This window comes from Pomacea canaliculata, linkage group LG2 (genome assembly GCF_003073045.1).
Source record: "Pomacea canaliculata isolate SZHN2017 linkage group LG2, ASM307304v1, whole genome shotgun sequence".
Lineage (NCBI taxonomy): Eukaryota > Metazoa > Mollusca > Gastropoda > Architaenioglossa > Ampullariidae > Pomacea > Pomacea canaliculata.
In genome coordinates, this window is record NC_037591.1 from 19,214,113 (window position 1) to 19,238,751 (window position 24,639).

General features: G+C 37.3%; 1 protein-coding gene across 4 annotated transcripts; it reads left to right on the top strand.

The window, feature by feature from the left end:
* Positions 1–13: 13 nt before the first annotated feature.
* Positions 14–24,075, top strand: LOC112556923. 4 transcript variants are annotated; one of them, XM_025226376.1, is made up of 8 exons: positions 54–125; positions 938–972; positions 2,222–5,169; positions 5,755–5,839; positions 6,074–6,492; positions 7,366–8,310; positions 10,668–11,063; positions 11,310–24,075. In XM_025226376.1, exons 3-8 carry the CDS (start codon positions 2,263–2,265, stop codon positions 11,817–11,819), a joined length of 5,262 nt encoding a protein of 1,753 aa, XP_025082161.1. In that variant the 5' UTR covers positions 54–125; positions 938–972; positions 2,222–2,262; the 3' UTR covers positions 11,820–24,075. The 4 variants fall into 4 exon arrangements, with proteins under 4 accessions (XP_025082159.1, XP_025082163.1, XP_025082161.1 ...); XM_025226377.1 differs by lacking the exon at positions 54–125 and adding an exon at positions 477–537; XM_025226374.1 differs by lacking the exon at positions 938–972 and having other exon boundaries at positions 14–125.
* Positions 24,076–24,639: the final 564 nt, after the last annotated feature.

The following is a 24,639-nucleotide window of genomic DNA, read 5'->3' on the forward strand; positions in this document are numbered from 1 at the left end:
TCGTACCCGGAGCGAAAGAGCAGAGGTCAATGTCAGGATGTATGCAAATATTGGGTGCAAATGTTTAGGTAGACCTGGGGAACGACAAAAAGGGCTATAAAAATCTCAAATTACAGTCTGAGAGGGTGAGTGGACTTCTTGTCAGAAAGATTGGTGGATCTTTTATGAATATTTGTTACAGTTTTGAAATTAATGATCTTAATTTGTTTTGCTATAGCACCACACAGTGATTCTTAGAGTGTCCAGACCGAAGCGAGACAAAAGCCATTGACATGTAAAAATACGTACACCGTTCACCACCCACCCCTCCCTGAAAATCCGATGCTACCCTTTATTACTGAAACATCTTGTGTAAAGGATTGGATGTGGAGAACTTCTTTGAGAATCAAAACAATCTTTTAATTTTGTCTTACATTTGACCGGTCTTGTCCGGCATGTTGAATTTTGCATGCTCATCATCGATCGATTGCAGAAAGTGGAGCCATTCCTTACTGGTGACGCATGGACCAGCAGACAGATCTGTCAATTGGAAAATAAGTAAATTCGAAGCAAAACACATTATGGCTAGGGTGTGTCGACAAAAAATTTTTTTTGACGATTGAACAAACAGTATTAAGCTATGTAAAGTTGAAGCAAATGTAATTATATGTTATTTTTACTATTTCCAAAACATTTACTATTTATGGTGAAAAGAATGGTCAGTTAAGCTGTCTCAGTATTTGGCCATTGGTAGTTAAATCTTTGATACAAGGAATATAACGTCATCATTATCAGCAACATGGTACAGCACCAATTCTTTAGTAAAACAGGTATTATCTTCTAAGCTTATATATAACTAATTCTGTCCACAAGAAAGTACTTTTTAAACCAGTAGGCCGAACCCAGTATTATATACAATATCACAAAATCCGAGTGAAACCAATTTTCTGTTTTCCAGCTACAAGTAGAAAATATCATCATGCACAAAAAGAGGTAAAACCCATGCCAAATATACTTAAATAAACTTACATCATCAAGAAGGCTATAGCCAACAGAAGAGTTAAGGCATATGTTTATTCCATGGAAATTACTATCTGAGCATAGTGATGTTTCTAGCCTTGTGTTTTCCAGTACCTTAGCCAGGTTATTTTCAAAACATGTACTCTAGTAGACCTCTAACAATAATTCTAGCTCATTATACTTGAAGTTTTAATATTGAGCTTCTAACACTCAAATTTTTCTACCTTTTTACATTAAACACTTGTGACTTCCTTCGGGGAGATTATAACAATAATTCCTTCTGGAAGAACTACATAGATATCATGATTATTTGTTCTCATGTTGTTAAGTGCTATATTTTTCTGTTTGACCAATGTGTAGTTCTCTTGAGTTTGGGATGTGTGTATATATATCTTAATTTTTGTTGACATGTTTTTTTTTCATGGGGTGTGTTGTGCGTCTGCTACTTGAGTATTTTCCACTGACCACATACAGAAGTTATACTTAAAGGTGGCAAAAGGGGAAGTGCTAATTAAAAATAAGACATCTTTAAATACTTTTTTAGACAATACATACTGCTCAAGTTAGTTGAAGAGATGATTACAGAGCTACATGATACATCTCTGTAAGAAAATACAGTTAATCTTTATAAACACCTTGGCTTCAAGACTTAGTAAAGAAGGTTGAGACCAGAGACATGAGAGGTAAAGGATTTCTGGCATAATCTTTTCCCAAAATTTAAAACTAACTGCAGAATACTTTGTTACATAACTCAAAAACAGAATTGAAGTAAGGCAATCCTTTGGCTTCTTTGACACCCAAAGTTTATGTAGCATGCATTGTAGTTTATATGTATATTTCAATGTTCAAACATGTATAGTGCTGAATATACATGACCCACCACCATGATATGAGTTATAAATTGCTGAGAGCAGTTTCAAAGAAGTGGCCCACAATGGTGGTCAGGGTCAACATTTTACCACTAGACTTGCACTCTTCAAACCTTTATAACTCACTCAATTTTAGGACTAGAAGAACATCTTTAACTGAAGACTCATTCTGTATCGCACATAACTCTGTTACTCTTGAGTTAAAGAATCCCAGTATTTTGGTTAGAAGCTGTTTTTGAGTCCTTATAGATGATTTAAATTTGAAATCAACCTCAGATTCCAGTTTTCAAGAAAATTTTATTTAGTGGAAAAAGCTTATTTGTCCAGGCATCTTTTCTCTCATTCCCCCTCAGGTTTGGTATGCAGGGACCTTCCACTTAGTTTGTTCAATGAGATGTCTGCAGCTGCTGTTTCATCCTGCTCAGAGTTTTCCCAGAATGCATGGCGGCCAGAATTGTGCAGCAACTGCCAACGACCACGCACAGAACATCCTTCAAATACTACAGTTACAGTAGCATCATCATCTAGTACACACCGTCTTGGCCGTTACCACACTAGCACATCTTCAAATGATGCAGTGCAAACATCAACAGCAGAAGCAGATGTAACCTTACTGCCTGCTTCAAGACGTAAAGGTGTTGGAGAAAGCAAAGATGTATCAGGGCCAATTATACGACAAAACAAGGAAAGTGTCTCTGGAACTGGGCAGGCTTCTGAGAAGGTATCAAATACTGCAGCAGAGACTAGAACCCTGGATATTGGCTTAAGCCCTGCAAAGTCTGCAGGCATACCGAGTAAGGGGATCTTGGCACAACGAAAGGAAGGTGGAGGCAATAAGAAATCACTGAAGCGAGGCTCACGTGTAGCATTTGTAGACACTTCACCTGATATTATTGGCTATGATGGTGGTTTAGATAATAACATTTTTTATGAAGAGCAGGATCAATCACCATCATCAAGTGAGGGAACATTGTCCTTTACAGATGAAGAAAAATATTTCGCACTTCTTGCACTTGAGAACACTCTGTGGAACTCTGATTTGAAGAATTTATCTCAGGCTTTGACCAACACTAAACCAACAGAAAAGGTCAGCCATGAATTTGAAGATGTAAATCCTGATGCTCTTTTCCAGACTCATCGTTTTCAGACTTTGCGAGATTGTGATGCTGTTGCACGATCTGGAACATTTCCTATCAGCAAAAAGTCTACAAACTCCAAGATAAATGTTGAAAACATTTTTCCTGCCAGCAGCATGCACCTTTCTATGGATCTCAACTTGTCTTGGCATGCTAATGTTGATGATGAAAAGCAGAGTGAAAACAATCCCTCAGAATTCGAAACTGTGAAAGATTTAGTGCCTGAGAGAGAAGAGCAGAAATCTTCACAGTCAGATGATCCTTCATTGATATCTGATGGTGAGGGAAGAATTGTAATGGAACCAGTCATAGCACCTTACAAAATTGTGAACATAATCAGGCATAGCCACAATCAGCACTCATACACTGTTGGTGACATCACAGAGTGTCTTTATGATGTCTCCGACTACCCTTCATCATCTACTCCTCAGCGAAGGCCACGGGCTGGCAGCAGTTCAGACAACAGTGGTGGCTCAAGTCAGGGTCAGCCTGGTTCTTCTGATAGCAGTGCTGGAAGCTCCTCACAGTTGAAAATCAGAGCCAAACCACGGCACAGTATTGAACTATTAAAACGTGTAGAAGGGAAGAGTTGGAGTGAAGAAGAGACTGAAGGGGAACTAACCGACTCTACAACAGCAGCAGGACTTCAGGTTCTTGACCTCCTAAACGACATGTTGGCTAGCTATGGTGAAAATGAGTCCTCTACGGATGATTCGGAGGTTTCATCTCGTAGCAAAATAAATTGTCAAAAATCAGATTTTGCAGCTCACATGGCTTCTGTGGCAGCTACTCTTGATCTTTCCAAACAGAATCGAGCAAAACGACCAGCACCTCGTCCTCCAAGTTCGCCTCCCCCTGAACCTGGGGCATCACCTAAAAGAAGGAGTCAAATGCAACCAGAACCAGTATTTAAAATGGTCACAGTAGGTAGGTCTATTTTGCCTGTTCCCCCAGGCCAGGAAATTCCCAGGTCTTTTGCACAAACCTTGCCTCTTCCTAGTTTTGATGACCTCCCAGAAACTGGAGACAGTAGCGAAAAGGGGAATGATGCAGGGCGCTCTAAGAAGGGCATCACTTCCTTCTTTAGAAATATTCTGAGACGGGGCCGAGAGAGTTCTGACTCATTTGAGTCAAATAACCCAGACATTCAGTTGCTTCAAAGGACAGAAATCAAGCCAGAGACTATTTCCTTGGCCCCAGGAATTGTTGATTTCTCACATGACACTCAAGGAAATGAAAAAAAGATATTACAGACATCACCTCAGACTAAATTCCGTGTTCTGCCTTCAGGAGCTGAACAAGAGCTTTCAGATTCGCAGACACCAAACAGAACTACTGCATCAGAGAGTGCTGATGTAATGACCTCCCAGCAGCCAATGTCTAGTCCTCCAGTACAGCCTAAGAGCAAAGGATTGTCAAGCCCTAAACAGATTCTGAAAAGAACAGCTGCCAAGTTCTCCCCACCTGCCCAGCACAAAGTCCTCCCAAATGCTAAAGATGACAACACAGCAACAGGTGCCAAAAGCAAATCATTGTCAAGGAAAACTTCTGACGAAAAGGAACCTGCAGAGATATCATCAGGTGCTGATCCTGTTCGACGGCGAGCTAAGAGCCCCAAACGTACTCCTCCTCCAATGCCTCCCTCTCGTGTAGCAGAGAACACCAGAACTAACAGCTTAACTCGAGAGCTGGAGCAACGTGTGAGTGGACTGGGATCTCCATCTGTCCTCAAACCTGAGACCCCTGCCACCCGCAGTGAAACCCAGACTACAGTTGCTAAATCTGAGACACGGAAATCCATGTCTGTCCCTCCTCCCTCACCCCCAACTGGAGGGAAACCCATTGGCACAGCAACTTCACAATCACCTCCGTCATCCCCTGTCCCTGAAGAAACAAACTGTCAGTCTCAGCCCAGCTCTCCTGTCTCTTTGACACCTCCAGACACCCATATAGAAGATACCTTCAAGGTTGAGAGCACCACTCGTTTTGTAGAGAAGATTGAGCTCCCCACTGCCATGCCAGGTAAAAAAGGTTTTCTTGGCAAACTTAGTGTCAATCGCAAGTCTCGTGCCCCAGCGCCTCCCTCAGTAAAACGTGCACGATCCATCAGTGATGCTGAGAAACGTGGCAAAAAGATCAATCCATCAGACATTTCAGGACCTGTGGTGAGTTGTTTTTTTGTCTTAAGTATGTTTGTCCATGCATGTATAAGTTTATATACATGAAGATATGTCTTTGTACACATGCTAGTGAGTGTGTACAGATAAGTGTGATATTTTTTTAGGGTGGGAGATGGTTTGAGATGAAAAAAGGAGGTATTTGAATTTTTATTACATGGATATCTTTAAGTGCAGACTGACTGTAAAGTGTAAATTTGATCTGAATATCCTTGGAAACATAAAAGGTAAAGAGTCTTATATTATAGTCTGGTAGCCATAGAGGAAGTGGATGTAAGTTGTTCAATGTATCAATGGTGTAATGTGGAAGACAGCCCAACTCTCTCTTTTTGCTACATTTTCTGATAAATCACTCATGTTGGTTGTATGTTTTGCTGGGTGGGGAAGGGAAGATTTTCTAAGCAAGAGTTGAACCAGTGGAATTCCTCTCCACAGGCTGCAGAACATTCTTTCAAAATACACTGTGGGACTAATAATTTTACTAAAATGTAAAAAAAAAAAGGACAGAAAAATTCAAATTTAGATTGTTCTCTTACACACCAGCAAAATAATGTGAAAGTGTGTGTTTTCCAGCTTGTGACAGATATTACGAACACTGCTGTGTTAGAAAATCGTCGTAATACGATTTCCTTGGGTGATGATCCTGCTCTTGCTGCTGGTGAGTACAAGCAATAATCTGTGTTCAAGTATGTTCTTATTTGTATGATTTTGTTTTAAATATTTGCAAAACAGTGGTATCATCCAGGGGCTAATGGAATTAGAATAGTATACTACTCGCTGAATTTTTTATTTTGGCAGCTTGTGGACAGTACAAAATTTTGTGTGTGTGTTTACATTGTGTGGTTAGGTGCATGTGGATGATCATGATATTCGTGTATGTGTATTCTTTCAGCAGTATCTGGATCACAGGTACTTGAGAAAGGCTTTGATGACCTTGACCTTCCCATCTTATCCCCTTTGGGATCACTGGAAAACCTGTATGAAGCTATAATGCCTCGAGAAGGAGGAAGTGGCTCATTCCCTTTTTATGATCCACCCTCTTCTCCAAGAGTATTGTGTCCCAACATACCCGCTGAAGGATATTTGGAGCCTGTACCCTCATCTGTGTTTTCATCAGCTACATCCACATCGTCTGATACAACTGTTGTGGAGCATTCAGAATCACTCCAGGCAGCTAACTTAGGATCTGCAAGTTGCAGCATTATTACAAATGATGATGGGCAAGTGGAAGAAGAAACAGGAAGAAAAGAAAGCCCTATACTATGTAATGCTGTCACTACTGCATCCACAACCTCTTTGTCATTAACACAGGTTAGAGCTTCCATTATTTAAAAAAAATGCTTTGATTCTGCATTATTTTAATAGGTTCTTTTGGTGTCATAAATAAACAATAATTTACATATTCAGACCATCACTAGAAGTAAGTGCATTTCCAACAAGCAAGTCACCTCTTTTTCTACCTCATTTTGATAGCCATTGTTCGTGGTTATATTTGCACCATGTGGCATCAAATGACCATCTGGTGCACACATCTGGTACCAAACCATAGGGAAAGAAGCAATTGGCTTGCTGGAAGATCATGAAGACCTCACGATAAATTGCTAGTCAAAAGTTATCCCCTTTTTTTTCTAACACCAAAAGATTTCTTTCCTTCTAAGGGAAGTATCATTTCTCTTTCGAAAAGAAACATCTACTACACAGTGTAGTCAGAATTGTGTTTGCTGAGGTAAGAGGGTTTTTTTTTTTAAAGCAAAGCACATTGCAAGATAATTTGATAACACCTCAGTCAAAACTTACAGCTATTTATAATTTATTTATACAATATCTGAGCCAGAATTCAAATGTTAAAACCCAGTTTACTGCTAAGCAGACTTACATCTTAGAGACCAATGTAAAAAATTTTTTGTCATGGGGAATATGTATGTTAGGCTCAGTATAATATATTCATATGATTCAGAATGGTGTAAAGCTAGGTCAAAATGTGTGCAAATGCATTAATATTTTAATATTGGGTCAATAGATCTTTAACTTAGTTACTGCTTATTCGTAGTAATATTGTGTATTCTGCACATTCATTGTTGTTTGAGTGTTGGAGAGGAGGGGTTTGTGGGGTTTAATGAATAAGATAGATAATAGGTAAGAAAATTTATCTGTTAAAAATTTAAAGTCCGATGTTATTGTCAGACACAGATATCAGAGAGGCAAGGGCAAGATTTTGATGAGCTTTCCCTGACAGAAGAACGACGACTTCTGCTGGCATCACAGCCCATATATGAGGAAATAGGCATGTACAGTATTGGTTCTGAACGGACAAACAGTGATGCTAGTGACATAAAAAGCAAGTCTGGGGCTGAACAGATGGGTGAATCTTCACAGGCATCCTGGACTCGTATGGATGGCAGGCATGCGGGCTCAGTGCGAGCCATGACATTACCAAATCCTAAAAAGAAAAGGCCTTTGGAGACAGCATCTCATGTGGGAGCCACAGTTGTTCTTCCACAATCACAGTCTTCAGTACTGACACAACACATATCTGTTTTGTCACAGCCATCACCAATGACATCTTCTATGTTAGGAGTCCTTCCTCTTTCCTCACAGCCTTTATCATCATCTCCATTTATGACCTCATCTATGACCTCTTCACTATTAGGTCATGGTCACTCTCAACCACTAGACAGCAATGGAGAACTCCTTCCATTACCACCAATTCCACAGATGGCACCACGTTCTGTTTCGAAAGAGACAGTTTCTTCAGAATCTGATACACATTCATCTAGTGGTGGTACACTTTCTCGCCCTCGACCAGCCCCACGACGTAGACCCAAGCGACCTGACACTGCAGGCTCTGACCAGTATGTGTCAATGAATCGTCCAAATGCACAGGTCACATTGGGGGAGGCCAAGCTACGAGAGACATTTCTGCGCTTGACTACCATGAGCTTCCAGACATTACAAGATGTGTATGTGCAGTGTGAAAGGTTGTTAGGCCATGATAAACTGAATCTACCATCCAGCTCCCAGCTGAAGTGGGCTGATTTCGATATCTATGGCCAGGCTCTGCATGCATCCGGACGCTGTGTAGTTTACAATTCCAAGTTCAGGGCCAACAACTGTGCCTGCCAGTTGATGGTGAGCATAACAATAAATTTATAAGAAAAGGGAGGAAAATGATAAAAAAAAACCCCAACTTATTAGTGATGCATTTGTTGTCTATTACTGTTGCAAACTTGCACTTGTGACAGAATCTTCCCAGTTTAGTTGTAAATCAGAGCATCAGCTGTATCATGAGATTTATATTAACATAATCTAGTAATAGTATTATTATATGCAACTTAGTTGCTTTTTGTGTTTATTTCTGGGTGGGGGGGGGGATAGTAAGTTTGTTGGTGTTTTTTGTTACACTTTATTTTGCATGTTTCACACATTTAGAATGACCTTGTAATCATGCCCCTACTTTCATGTTGTACTTTTTTGTAAATTATTTTCCCTTATGGTAAGATTATTGATTTGCAAAGAAATAGTGCTGCAGTGCTGCACTGTGTTTATATAGAAGTCCAGTAGCCTCCATTGTTTATCAGGACATTAGCTGGAGGAAAATGAGAGCTACGTCAATGTGGGAATTTTCTTATTCAGCTATCAAGCCTGGTGTGTTTGTACAGTAAGGCTAGGTTACTACAAACAGTGTGAAGATCTTTTTTACCATCTTGCTCTCTCCGCCCCCTTTATGTTTGTAGTTTGCAAGTGTTCTGCTTTGTTTCTCATGTCTCTCATTTGGTTAACGCATCAAACTAAATGCCAAGTAGGGAAATGCACTACATGTAATATCATTATTGTTGTTGTTAAAGCAAATTGTAGAATGCTTTACACATAAAAGCTTGAACCAGGCCAATTCTGTAACAAACTTGCATGCAAAGGTCCATACACTCATGTACTCATGAAGGGTGAAATCATTAATTCTGAAAAAGTACCTCTTAAGTTTGAACTTCAAGATGGTCAAAGTATCAGCATGATGAAGGCTAACAAGTAATTTGTTCCAAGTTAATGTGGCTTAATCGGAAATAGGAAAAGCCAAAAATGGAAGAATTCAAATGATGCCACCGTGATTCATTTAGGAGTGTCACATAAAAAATTCATAGATCTGCATATTTTCACACATGTGTACAGTATATTAAACAAAAACTAGTGTGTACGGATGATAGCATGTTTATTATAGAACATGTGGTACAAAGGTGGAAATGGAAGCAGAAACATGAAACTATGAATTAAAAACAACACTTTGATAAGTACCATCTAAAACTACCAAGTCTGGTCCCCCCAAAAATCTATAATTTTGATACCATAAGAAACCGAAAAAACTTGAAAAGTTCTGTAAGAAATTTGTACTGTACCGTAAGATCAGGAACAAACTGAAAATAATTAGAAATATGCAAAATGACATGTATTTGCATGCTTATAATAATTGTTCAACCAGCTTTTAAGATTTCTCACTGAACTGACATGAGCTGCAGGTGTAAAAAGATGACTATCTTACTGTCAACCATGTATTAATTACTAGCAACCTTGCCTCTAATCAGGTGGGATCACCTGGCTTGACCTTGGACAAGTATGAATGTTTTTTGTCAAACAAATCTCTTCTCCCTGCTTTGCAACTGTGATAAACATTTTTATATATATATAACACTTTGCTTGCAAGGCTTTGTAAGTGAGGCATATTAATTAGTAAATTTTAGATAATAGCCAATTTAATATTCATAATTAAGTATGCTTCTGTAGCATAAAACCCAGCATGCAGCTGGCTCTCAGCACTTTATATTATTTACATGAAAAATATAACTAAGCACCACAGTCTGTGTTCACAGTGATGTCTTAAATGATGTTTTAATGCAGTTATACTTACAGATAAACATTACTTCAACAATCTTCTCTGCAAAATGACAATGACAAAACAGTTATTTGCTGTGATCACTAGTGTACACTAATTCACATAGATATTAAAACTGCATCACTATGTGTATCTAACGGTGCTGTGCCAACAAACGTGTGCCTTGATGGCAATGTCTGACATTCATCACTTTAAAAAAATGCATTTCAGTTATCTGCTGTTGCAAATTTTTCATCTGTCTAGTTCTTTATTATATTTTCTTCATATTGTTATTGAATTATGCAACTTACATTAGTGCAAACATAACTGTTGTAGTTCATTAGCAGATGCTGTAGACTGAGCTACTCATGTGGTAGACTGCAAACATTTCTCCCTATGACAATATGGTATCATATCACTTGTACCTGTATTGATCCTGTGTAAGATGTATATTAACAATTAGGAAAGGTGGTATTTTCTGGTCCATTTTTAAGAACCATTTCATCCACAAAAAGTAGTATCTATATGTTTTGTTTATTCTGTTGGATCCTCTAGAAAGCATTATATAAGCATGAGTAATAATATAACTGCATGTTTATATTCTTCCAATGGGTTTTTTTTCCAGGTTCTTCATTCTCGCCCAGCAGCAGAGATGAGCTTATCTAGTCATCCCAGCCTGCTGCGTCCAGTGTGTGTTTTTGCGGATAATGTTCCCTTCTCATTCCTGACAGCAGACTTTATCAAAACAAGTCAGCTGCTACAGAACTCAGTTTATGATTCCTGTTTGGCACGCTGTTTTATTGCTGTTGGAATATTTGATGTGGCAGAGAGTCTGGCATCCCACCTGACATTGCTACGGGAAACACTAATTCATGACCCAGATTCATACCTGAGAGTGTTACTCATGGCAACCCTGCAACTTCTTAGTGCAATGTCTCACTGTCTGGATAGAGGATTTACAGTGACAGAGACAGATCTTGGTGATGTTTTTCTTATTGCACGCCATGACTTGCGTGGCAAGGTATGTATGTGTTCCTTAAATACTTGGGTTTATAGTTAAATGTATTCACAGTGTGTGACTAAGGTTTAGTAACTCTTTAAAGGGCTAATGGGGTGCACATTGATGTTTGTAGGTGTGTATCTCAAGAATAGAATAAGAAAATAGCATCTGGCACTGAGCTTTACCTGATCATAAGGAACAAAATATTTTACCCCACTACATTTATACTTCTTTTAAATGCGCATGGGCTTATGTTTTTATGTTTAGGTTGTAGCATTCTTGCCTCATCAGAGAGCTCCTGATGTTCCTCAAGGAGAAGCAATGTGTGGCTTTTTGGACCGATTACTACAGGATGCAGCACAAGATTTCTACAATGCTCCTGAAGAAGAAAATGACAATGATGGAGAGGTAAACCTTATAGCCACAGTGGAAAAGTTACGTGCTCTGCTTGAAGGACGTAGAATAGAATGTCTTGCCCAAGTGCGTTCAGTGGTAGAATATTTATTATGGGGACCATGCAAAGAAACTGATTATGCCCTTGCAGTTGCAAGTAGCGGTGGCAGCACTGAGGCAGGAGTTATGGAGGGAGAGTGCAGCAGTGTTGAGCAGGACTTATATGCCTGGTTGGAACGTGAGCGAGCAGCAACTGTGGGCAGATTCGCTCGCAGTGCAGAGGGTTTGGGAATGGGTGTCTCTTTAGAAGATTTCTATCGTCTCAAGTTCCTGCTCAAATCGAGTGCTACCAGCCTGGCAGAATGCGTACGCCAGCTCTCCTAAAATGTGAATACTGTGTGTATTCAGTGTGTATGTGTGTATGTAAGAGAGGCAAGGGGACTGCACACCATGTCTCTTACAACTCTATCAGAATAAGTACAAGTTCCATTTTAATTTTGAATGTAGCAGAACAAATTATTGCCGCTCAGTAATGGGGCACATCTTTTTCTGATTTTCTTATTTGCATGGACATAATAAGTTCAGTGAATAAAGTTCTTCAGCAGGCCTTGAAAAAGTCATACTAACACAATTTACTAGATTTTCATTGACAAATATGATGTCTGAAGTTTTTGGGGTACAAAACAATAACACCTTTAAAATATAACGCATCTTCAAACAAGTCACAAGCTGTGGCATTGACATGAGACAGTGTGAATATTATAAGTATTCCAGTAAGTGCTCATTTGCCTTTTAAGATTTCAGTGATTGCCTTATGTCTGGACAGCAGCAGCACATAACATTGTTAAACTAATAACACAAGACACAGCATTCTCAAGAGGGTTTATGTTATTGTTAAGCAAAAATTTGAAGACCTAGCTCAGAACCTAACATTGAGATTCATTTATTTGGTTTATTTTCATTACACAGATCTGATAAAGAATTTTCTGGAAACAAAGATTTATGTTGAAAATAAGTAGTTTTTTTTTTACCTTTCATGACTCACTCTTCTTACTGCACAAGATGAAATCTGGGTTGGCTATAATGCATGTCTGCTGCTATTTTTACATGCACCATTGGTAGTGTGCAAGGTGTCTGCATGGCCATCTACTCCTTGGATGAAATCTGAAATCATCAACGCTAAGCATAAGTTTCGTCAACCTGAACGGCTTTGGTGGTACTTCTTTAGTGTCTTATCAGTTTGTTCTCTCAGATCTTTTCTTCTAGTGTCTACATGAACTTTTTCCAAGAATTAACTTTATAAGTACTTGAATATGGTGTTCTTCAGCAGCTCATTGGTCATGTGGAGGCTAACCTTACCAGTCAGCCTGTTGTAAGTTGTATGGCACTGAGACAGCTTTAGTTTAAGCAGTGAACAATCTTTTGAATGTATCTGACCATTACTCTCTCTTCTTGTCTACAGCATTTGATATGGCTTTCATCAATTTTTGGTGTTCAGGACACAATGCTCAGTTGATCTGAATCATTTTTCACCCAATATGCATAGTTAGTAGCTGTTAGAAATATTAGATCCATTCCTGTTGTCCATAGGTATGTTTCTCAGGAGTCCTTATTGAGATAAGTTCTGTTTACAATGTACCTGCAGCCCTAGGTTTTGTGATGTGGTTTTGTATATCTTTATCATTTCTGTGTGACTGTATGATTCTGCTGCCCCATTGCTGTCCTTGTTGAAAGCCTTCCTGTTCAGATTCCAAAGTTTTTGCTTTCCACTTTTGGCAAGCACTCTTCTGCAGTATTTGGACCCACAATTTGCAATTCCCTGCCTGTGCACTTACAACATGCACAGATATATGAAACTTAAAAAATAAAAACACTTTAGCCCTGCACATGTTTGTTTGGGTGTGTGTGTGTGGGTTGAGTAGCTTCTAATATAGAACCAGGCACAATATAAAAATTATTATTTTTGGTGATATTTGGTCGTGGGATCAAGATTTCTTTGCAAATATGTTTAAATCACAATGATGGACTATTAAATATTATGGGAACAAAGTTGATGTATCACATGTTAATGGTTGTCTTTGAACAAGGCATTATGTGCTTGGAATACCATTCATGTTTTCTAGTTGTCAGCAGGATTTTTTAAAAATTGTTGTGTACATTGCTTTCAAGCCAGACTTTTGTCTGTTGCCATAGATCTGAAAACAAATCCACTGTGTGTTTACACATAATGCCAAATTTAAATGTATTTTAGTCTTATAGTACATGCTTATAGCAGTGACAAGTATTTGTGTGTTTTCGTTACATTTGCATTATCCAGCAACTTTGACCATTATGTATTATGTTAGGTAGGTGGTCACTGTAAAGCAGGAAGTGCATGTCAGCTGTGCAATATAGAGTATGATCACAGAACAAGTCTGTGGTATCATCATCTGGTTGTGCTTTTTACTAAAGATTAATATTGACTGGAACTGGTGTCTTGTTTTGTCTTTTGTGTTCTGATTTTGTGAGTTACTCTCTATTATTTTTACTGTGATTGCTTCATTGTCGATAAATATTGGCATGCATTTTTTTATTTTGGTTAGGGGACTGGCACCTGCAGGATTCTAGCACATAAACAAATTATTGAATTTGTCTATCCAGTGAGGTGTACTTTGTGTGATGCACTTCATGCAAAACATTATTTGCATAAAATAGAATATTTTGTTAACATTAGCTTTTTGAGATAAATATGTTATGCATTAGAATTTTTCTTTCAGTCTTGATTTCAGGCACTAAAAAGTAAAATGTTTATCTGAAAAATATAGAGAACATTTAACTAATAGATTTAGACACCAGTACTTATTGAGCGAATTGTGAATTCAGAAGCAAAGAGGTGTGAAATGTCTGTGTAGCTGGATGAATTATTTTCTTTGTAAGACAGGCATCAAGCAGTGTTCAAAGCATTTTCTTTGTTGTAAATGAAAATCATATTTGCTTTAAAGGAATAAATGGGGCTTAGGCGACGTACAATCAGTTGATAGTAAAATATATATAACTATCCTTGACCTGTCAATTTATTAGCCACCATTCATAGTTGTGGAGGCTGACAATTTACCACTGGTAATTTATCTCAAGGTTAAGTAGTGATCTGGCAGGTAAAAATTAATCACGTGGTTGATGAGCTTCTGATAAGGTTAGCGATCCAACCAGCACAACAGGAATGTATCTAAAATGATAAGACTGCATTTCTTGTTCAGCTAAAACAGGAAAATCCCCAAACCAAACTGAAAATTATAGGAAAAACATTGAAAAAGAGAGCAAGATGATACGGAAGGTCAGTTTTATGCACCCTTACTAAAGAGATGCTCCATCAGTAAATATTAAACATAATATCAAACAACACAGAAACATATGAAAAGGGAGATGGAGTGCTTGTTAGACTAAATTTGTCAAAATGGGTATGTATCAGTTTCCAATCATTGAATTTGAATAGGAACATTCACAATCTTCACCATATTTATCTTGTAAGAAGGTTATTGGGAGGGACTTCAATAGATTAGGTTTGCAACTGACAAGGCCTGCTACTCATGCCTATTTTGGGAAATAGTGAGCAGACCTTGCACATGACAACCAATCCAGTCTTTGACATTCTGGCCAACGCAGCATCAACTACCCTCCAAGGTAACTTGGGCAGTCTTCAGCTAGGTGTAATGCTGGGTCACAAGACCAAACCAGAGCAGCTTGTGCCTAGTTGCTGGCACGGTGTTAAACAAAAATTGTGCCACTTGACTGTGGTAGTGGTTCCTGGTGTCCTACAAGTGGTGCAGCTGTGCTTCATACAAAGTCATTGTGTTTTGTGTTTTCTGTACAAGATCTGGAGCAGTCTTCTGAGGCACTTGATCTTGAATGCCTGGATTCTCCTTTCCTATGAGCAGGCAAAATCCACATTTAACATCCACAAAGCAGGGTTTAGGACTTGTACAGACTGTACTTTATAGTAAACCTGATATTATGGCTTCACTAGATCCTGTCCAGCTTAGCTATTGCTGCTTTTGCTGTTGTGATCCTGATGCAGATATCTGCTGTGGAGCTGCCATCCTTTTCAAGTTGTACCTCATTTATGTAGATTTCTGCTTTGGTGTTGCCAATGACCATGATTTTGCTTTTATCAGTGCTTGTCATGTTCATTCAAACTACCTGCTCATAAGATCTTGCAGTTCTTTGTTAGTGCCTTCTAACAGATATATGTCATTTGCAAAGCATAGGTTGCAAATCAGCTTTCCACTGATGGCTGTGGAGGGTTTCATGCATGATGTTCTCCAAGATGTTGAACAGCACCTTTGATAGACACCTACTATCATGTTAAAGTAGGCTCCTATTTGGTTATCTCACAGTACTTTGCGTTGTCAAACAATGCTTTGATAACAAGGCCTTTTCACATCAAATGCCATAGCCCCTTGTGCCAGACTATGTCAAAAGCCTTTTTAAAGTCTATGAAGTTTCACTTCCACTGATGCTGAAGATGCTTCTCTGTCAGGATGAAACAGTTAAAGATTTGGTTAGCTGTGCTCCTGTCTGGTCATAAAGCTTCATGAATATAAGCTTCTTATCTGTGATGTACATCAGCAGGTTGCCTGGTAGATACCTCACAGTAGGTCAGGGGCCAGTTTCATAAGTGACATCCGTGCTCATTGTAGGCAACTAACAACTGTTTATAGGTGTATGCCAGTACTTGTTGATTGAATAGTTCATAGTCTGCATTATATTTATTCTTAAATCCAATCAATTTGCATTTTAATATGGACTATAATAACTTCTAAAAAGAATGTTATTCTGTATATGTTTCAAATGTAATGTGTAGTGTTGTGCAATTGGTGTGAACTATCTCTGATGTGCACATTTATACAACACAAGCTATAACCTACATTTTGTCTTAAGTTTTTATTCCCTCTTAAAATTGACTGTCCATTGTTTTTAATCAGTGGTTTGTTTGCTTTTTTGTTGCTTTACTGTAGTATGTTATTTCGCTGAAATATTTTCAGTTGATAAGGTCTGTGCAAGATTGTAACATTTGCAGTTAGATCTAGCATTTTTGCTTCAAAAATCTGAATCAGCTATGTTTATTTTGAACTGTTTTATTCTCCTTAATTCTTTACACTTCAGGACTTATTGCTCAGCTACCAGTTGTCACCATGCATGATGATATAAAAAATAAGCAAGTTGTAATGATGTGTGTCAAGAGACCTCATTTAGTTTATGTGTAATAGATCTATAGACATTGGTAGGGCAGGCTGGGTAGGGCAGGCTTGGGTGGGGGCTGGTCATTTTTCCCCCAAGACCATATCATCCCAGCAATATCACCTCTCTGCCTAAGTCAAATCATCCCAACCATGACCATTTTGTCCCAAGTAAGACCACATTGTCCAAATGACGAAACCAGAATCGCAGGCCCAAAAGACTTGTCTGGGTGAGGTGACAAATATCCTCTGGCTAAGTAAGGCTGGCTATCAGTTTAGTCTAAACTTTAAATGACAGTCTTTGTTTATTCTTTATTTGGAGGTTCTTATTAAATGAGTATGTAGAGATGTTGTTGTTCAGATATTGTTCATCTTGTCTACATACACATAGAAATGTATGCAGAGGCATGCAGAAATGAGAGGTCAATCCTCTACATTCTGAATACTGAACATAAAGCTCCTTTGAAGTGGGGTTGAAGGGATGAATGAAAATCGCCTTCGTCGTGTTTCCCAACAAAGCCACAATTGTGGCCCATCGTGCTAAGAGGGTTAATAGCTACTTGTGTCATTGGTGGTTGATTCATCTTTTGGTGTTGGGACAACGTAGTTTTACTTAGGTCAATATGGTCATGGTCCGGACGTTTTGACTCAAGCAGTGGGGGGATATGGTCTTGGGACAAAATGACCAGTGATCAAGGCAGGTTAGTTGACTGATGGTTTATTAATTATCAAATCATCTGTCAAAACTGGTATGCCTTATGAAGCTTGTCAGTCATCAACTGTGTCTAGTGATTCTGGCCTCAGTCAATTAACTTTTCATGTTGACTCCAGCAAGTGACCTGATGTCCCTGCAGATTACTGCTGTTAATGTCTCTAAACAAAATTTATGAGTGTGCAGGTTCTTAACATGGCTACATTATCTTGTCAAAGACTGAGGAAGCCAGCAACCACTCTCAGTAACCCTACCATGAAAATATTAAAAACTTGCTTGCTTCTAGCATTATAAATATTGCAGCATCTAGATTATTACTAATGAACATTATTCTAAGGACTAGACCTATTCCAAGATTATAAACATAATAACAACACTACAAAGTGAATGGCAATAAGCAGAAACTGAAGAAATGGGAAGTATAAGGACAGTAAAAAGGAAGGGGGAACGACTATTTATTAAGGGTCTTCACCCTTAAGATAATTCTTCAGCGATTCACATAGGTACTACACTGCTGAGCTGCTGTGTAAATTCATCTTTGGTTTTTGATGAACCCATATGTTCCATAAATGTTTAGTATATTTTGATCTGAAATTGCAAGGGGAAGTTACAAAATCTTTTTGGCTAGGTCAGAAGAATTTAATTATCTTAGCTGAATCATGTTTTTTCCAGAAATGTAGGTTTTGTGAGTGCAATGCTTATAATTATTCTTTTTTTTTTTTTACAGCTATAAGGTAGTCATGTGAATGTTACCACTGACTCAGGCTTGTTTATCCCTATTTGCACATTTCCTTAAACTAATGCAAAAAAAGTACTTAAAAGTCATTGTGCACTACTGTGGGTAATTCTAAAAGTACTACTCTGCATTGTGATAGATGCAGACAGGAGTTTTTGTGATTTATCATTATACATCTATATTATTAACAGCCAGAGTGAATGTCAGCTGTATATAAGTTGCCCATAAGGTATATGTTTAATCCTGCTGCGTGAGAGGGATGGGGTAGATGCAAAGAATTTAAAAGTCAGAAGGAATAAAAATTATGATTTCAATATAGTGAAATCTTTATAAAATGTATGAATGAATGTGCATGTACACCATACACACCTTCTGACAGGCAATGTTACTGAAACTAGTGTTTCAGCAGACTTTGAATCCATGCATGCTGAAGTCATGGTGGGAGAAGGAATAGATCAATGTTGAACTGCATAAATTTAACCAGTACAATTACAAAAGAACTGCTCACGATTAAAAAAAGAAACTTGCTAACAGTGGAGTTAAACCTGTTTGTTCACTACCTGGGTGACAACTGCTGATACATTTGTGGTCTTTTTTTAAGAGACTTACACTTAAAAGAAGTTGGATAATAACTTGTGGTAGGAGACAGCTTTAGATGGCATGCATCTGCACTTTATGTGTATATGTGTTGATGATAATTATGTTCTTCACATGTTCCTTATTGCATAACATACCAATGTTTTTTGGCATGGATAGCATTTGTTCTTTTTATATGAGCAGTTTTTTTTTTCTTTCCATTGCTTTTCTCTCCCTTTTTCACAAGCAAAAAAATATGCACACATATACTGGACTGGTATGTGCATTTTTAAACTTTATTTTTAAAATGTTTTGTTCTAAAGTGCATTTATGACCATGTCAGTCTGCATATTTATATATTGTTTGTGCATGTGTGCATGCATATGGGGTAAGGGTTGGGCATGTGTGCATACACCTTTGGTGTACTAAATGTAGTAAACAAATATTTGACAAATAGCTCAATCAAATGTGAACAGGCCACGTCAAGTCCACTTAAAATACCAATTGAATATTTTTACCTTTACATTTGATGATATTATGTTTTATGCTGTGCTTACATTACGTTTGTTGAATAATCATTTTGTGTGGTTCAAAAACTTTTACATATTTTTTTACTGTATGTTTTACCCATTTTTTTTAAACAGATGGATTTATAAAAAAAATATTATTTATACGACTTTTTGTTCGCACATTCTTTTATTAGTACATGCATGTATCACATTTATGTGTGTGTCCCTCTAGTCTGTCTCAGCATATTCCTCATCCTTTTCCATTATTTTTATCATACTTCTTCACGTTATTTATTCTTAAGCTTTTTTTAAAATTTTTGACTAGTATTATTATACTGTCAATTAATGAATTGAAATGACCACAGAAATGTACTTATTATGCTGGTTTGTACTCTAAAAGCAGAGCTTCATCTCTTTTTTAGAAGTAGTTCATTGAAAATCATCATAAAATAAGCATTTTTTGTAAAATCTTAAAAAAACTGATGGAGAAATGATCTGTTATTCAAAGTGTTAAGGTGAATTTGGAATTATTGAGGTTGGTGGACTTAACTGATCTTAGAAAAAGCTAAGATTAAAATGATGCCTAACAAGTATTTTAGGAGAAATAGAATTGTCTTGGATTTTTTATCTGATTTTAGTATTTTGTTATGTTTTTTAAATAATCAGATTTCATGAAGTCCTCTCTTTCTGCCTACACGATTGTTTTCAGACCCTCCTGTTATAGATGGTTATAGATCTGATGTTTATGTATTTGTTATTGCTATAGTCAGCTAAATAATATTTGTTGACAAGAGATGCTCAATCCTTAAGATGTGAGATAAATACTGTTGAAAGTGGAGATTCTGTTCATACAAAACACTGGCTAGGAACTAACCAAACAAGAAGTCTTTGTATACAGACATTGCCAATGTCTTATGATCTTAGATTGTAGATTAGGGAAGATGTGTAGTTGTGTTGTCAAGAGTATACCACATCACCAAAGAAATATTTGTATTTGACCCACTTTTGGCAGTATCTTGACTGATTCTGAATGTAGCATCTGTTTACAGGGCTGGCTGCCTTGCAGTGATATAGCCTTGCTGGCTTGGTGTAAAACACCAATTCCCCCCTCCCCTGACTACAGTCATCATAAGATCGTCATATAGTTTTAGACTGGAGTTCTGTTCTTCTCTTTTTATCATACTTTTGTAACATAATTATTGAAAAAGTCCAACTTTGATTCCAGTGACCTAAATGATTATCACCCAGTCTCTAACCTCCCAAGTCTTGTCCTTGGAAGGAGTTGTTTTCTGTCCACTATTCTGGATAACCATTTCAGTTTGGTTATTGGGATCATTATTTTATTGATATAGCCCAGGTGTATGTAGTCGGGGATTTGTTGTGTGCTTGTGACGGTAGATAATATTTCAATGCATATTTTATTTCTGTGTTGAATTTGTTGGTTGCTTTTTGAAATGTTGGACTATGTCCTTATTTTTTAGCAACCTCATATTGAGTTTCACAAGATGGTTTTATTTATATCTGGCTGACTGTAGCTACTTTAAATGGCTTTGTTATGAATTACTGCAGTCTTATGGTCAAGTGTGTGTTTCGATCTCCTTTGTTCCTTGACCATGTCGGCATGCAGCACCACATGCTTGAATACAACACATGTCTGCAGGCATCTTGCTCTTTACCTTTTTCAGCCCCTCACATGAGCACACAGCAAACAGCTGAATCAGTGAAGATGGGGATTGTACAAATAAATCTAAGATATGATCCCAAAACAGATTATACCAATAGCCTCTGAAAATCATTGAAAGTCTGTGTTGTTTTTTCCCCCTACTCTTGTGTTCTATCTTTTCTTCTTTTAAGAAAGTTCCGTCCTTTTTCTTTCTCTCTCTCTCTCTTTTAAGAAAATACAGCTGTCAGAGATCTTATCTTGGTGTGTTTATAGACATATCACTGTCTGTGGAACATACCTTTTTTTTTGCAGGACCATTCATGTCGTTCTGTCTGGTCTTGTGTTGTCCAGTTTTGACTGTTATAATTCTTATTTGTTTTATTTGTTGGTAATCCCAGCTTTCTGCTTGGCATGCTTCCAAAAGTTCGAAACAAAATATTTTTTGCATTGTTTTCTCTAATCTTAGGACATGCTATATTTTGTCAACAGGCTGCATGGGTTGCTAGCTTTTGTTTGTCTATAGCTTTACCCAAACCTGTGTGTCTGAACTGTTGATGTCCTATTACTTTCATGAAGTTGATTTCTTGAATATTTTTTTTTTCTGGTCCCAGTAATTGATATCCCTTGCTCTAATTCCTTTTTCAATGTGCATATGATTACATTCTGCCTAGGTCTGATGATTGACTATATATTATATCCAGGAGTATATTTCATAATGACAGATAAGACGAATGATTCAATTAAAATGTTTGTTCTTAGTTCTAATAATCCAAAAGTAATCACTAATACAGGACTATCACAGTTGTTTTTTTTTTAAAAACCACATGTTTAAAAAAAAAACACATCAGAAGTTTAACAAAACAACTGCCCTCAATAGTAAAGCAAATAGCACCAGACAAAAATAGTAACTATCAATGAGAGACTAGATTTTAAAAAACTTCTAGCCATACTTTCAAAGCAACAATCGCCCCATTTACTGCCTTTACTAATGCACAGGTGAAACATGATCCAAAATGGTAAAAGAAATGCTGCTGTCAGATATAGAGCAAAACAGTACTGTAGTTGTATCCATCATGAACAGAGTTAAACCAGAAAGTAGTCTTTTTAAAAGCTGATTTTTGAAAGATCTACCCCTGCTCTTTGCTTACACTTTATTTGTTTGTTTGTTACTGTTTCAAATTTAACTTTAAATAAATTAATTTGTGCTTTGTTTCAATGTCTTGCTGTAATTGTATTGCCTTGGAGGTGTGAGTATCAAGACCATTTCAAGACAGCTATTATAATAGGTGGCATTACTTCATTTTATTTTATTTATCTCTATAACCTGTCCAGTTGTTTTGCAGGTATCCATGTGTTTCTTGGTGTTATGTGTGTGTGTTCATGTCTCTGGTTGTGTGAGTTTTGTTCTTGCACAACACTTTAAAAAAAATAGAATGCTTGTGTCCAAACCTATGCTAAATATTTTTATTTAATTAAGTGTAAACCACTTCTACGCATTACTATTGGTTTTTACCTGCTAATTATGAGAGCATTCCGCACTTTCATCTGACTAAACTGTCATTTTGTGTTTGTGATGTAATTGACCATAAAGCTTTTGCATTTGTATTAATGAGCTTTGTTAATATCCTGCAGAGAATATTTGCAAATCTAGTCATGTAAAAATATGTGCACTGACTTGTCGATAGCATGTTATCATATTTCTCTCAAATGCATGTAAATACCTGCACATGCATACAGGTGCGTGAATACAGAACTTATATTTTTGATTCGGTGAAATAATTACATATTGCATACTAACTTCATAAGAAGATGAGTGTCAGAATGTACGTGAACAAATTATATTTAATGTACAATGTTGGGAGATTCCCTTCTCCTTTTATCCTGTTATCCATTGTATTTTTATTTTGCTGCACTGTTATGTAGACCAAAGAGCTAAAACTTGGAAAATTAATTATAAATCCACCCCTGCTTTTCTTGTATTTTCTTTTAAAAACTTTTACAAAGTTATTTTTCATTCACTTTTAATTTTGTTTCTATGTGCAAGTCTTTTGTCTTATATGTCTTGCAACCAGTAGAATTCTACTCACATCATCTTTCCTCATACTTTTAGTAATCTTACTCTCACACCGCAAACCTCCCATTTGCCAAAAGATCATTTGACTGTCATGATCTGTAATTTCTTTTAGTAATGGTACTCCATCATTTTGTAGTATAATGTTAAGTATACATCAGACTCACAGTTTTGGCTTGTGTGGTCTATATCCCACAGTTTCTTTTTGTCCTCTTTGCTGTGTGCATGTGTGTACACCTGCACATGTGTGTTGTACGTATGTGTGTGTTATGAGGAATAGACTGCTTTCTTTTGGACATCGAAGTCCCATTGATCCTTGTCTCAGCTTCAGTTTTTGTCACCTCACATGTAAACTTATAAAGGAATAAACGACTTTTCACCTTTTCTTCCACAATCATTATTATCCTGATGGTTTCTTAGTCTCAACATTGCTTTTTGATACCATATATTCTTAAAGATAACTGATCATCTAGAGGAAATCCCAGTGAAATGTGCCAATGCCCCACTCAGAAATTCTGAGTACTCTCCTTAAATTCCACTGGTTACATGCTTTTTGACTTTCTTTCAGTCATTTCCGGTGCTAGTCCATTCCACATTTGTTTGCAATATGTCCTTTCTACACCTCTTAGCAGCAATTTTAACTCCATGCCAAAGATAGAAATATTCTTGATGGAGATAGACTTCATTATTTTTGTTATGCCTCTGCTAATGCAGTCATTTGATAGTTAATTGTTTGGGTTTTTTTTTTTTTGTTTGGTTGTTTTTTTTTTTTAATTAGTTTTTACGTCAGAGCACTGTTGTTATTTCAAGGATTTAGTTTGGGATCAAACAAAGGTAAGGCCAGATTGGGCTGTACTGCACACATATTTATGGTTTCTGTGCATATAGTGCCATTTCCCTGCTCCTCAAATGTTAGTTTTCAACATGTCTCAAGGAGAAAGAGCTATAGAGACGTTCATGAAACCTTATCACATTTTGTGACCTTTACTGGTTTGAAACTTTCCTTTACATTTTGCAGGTTTGTTGTTTGAAAATTCTGTTCAAAACAGCGTATTTTTTACTGTATTTAAATGCTCCAGTCCACAATAGCCCAGCCTGGCTTTGTATTTGACACAAATAAGCATTGAACACAGTAAAAGTCTGTACGGAGTTCAAAACTGAAGTTTGTGTTGTATATTGCTGATCATGGAATGCTTACAATGCATTCATTAATGCACTGTCAGAACAGAGTCTAATTAAGTTTTAAAAAATATTGAAATATACTGATGAAAAAAATGGAAAGGCCATTTGTACAGTCTATCACTGTTTGTTGCAAATAAACACAATAACAATAACATCGAATCAGAACATTTCTTTATTCATTAAATGAAATATCAACAGCCAATTTCGTTGAAATAAATCATTTTAACGAGATTTAGAGCTTGGGGTAACATCTCATGTTTTCAAAATTCAGAAAAATATCAACATTGTGTGTGTCCACCATTAGCCTGAATGAAGGCTGGACACCATTGTCTCACTAACTGAACAAATGTTCCTAGTCCTTCGAGGAGTTGCCTGCCACTATTGGTGAAGAAACTGGTACAGCTGATTGACATTAACTGCTGGGTGGGTGGGGGGCTGTGAGCTTTAAGTCACTCACACATGTTCATTGGGATTCAGAGGAACAGGCCGGTCAGTCCATGGGGTTGACTTGCAGCTGCTGCAGGAAGTCATGACGACCC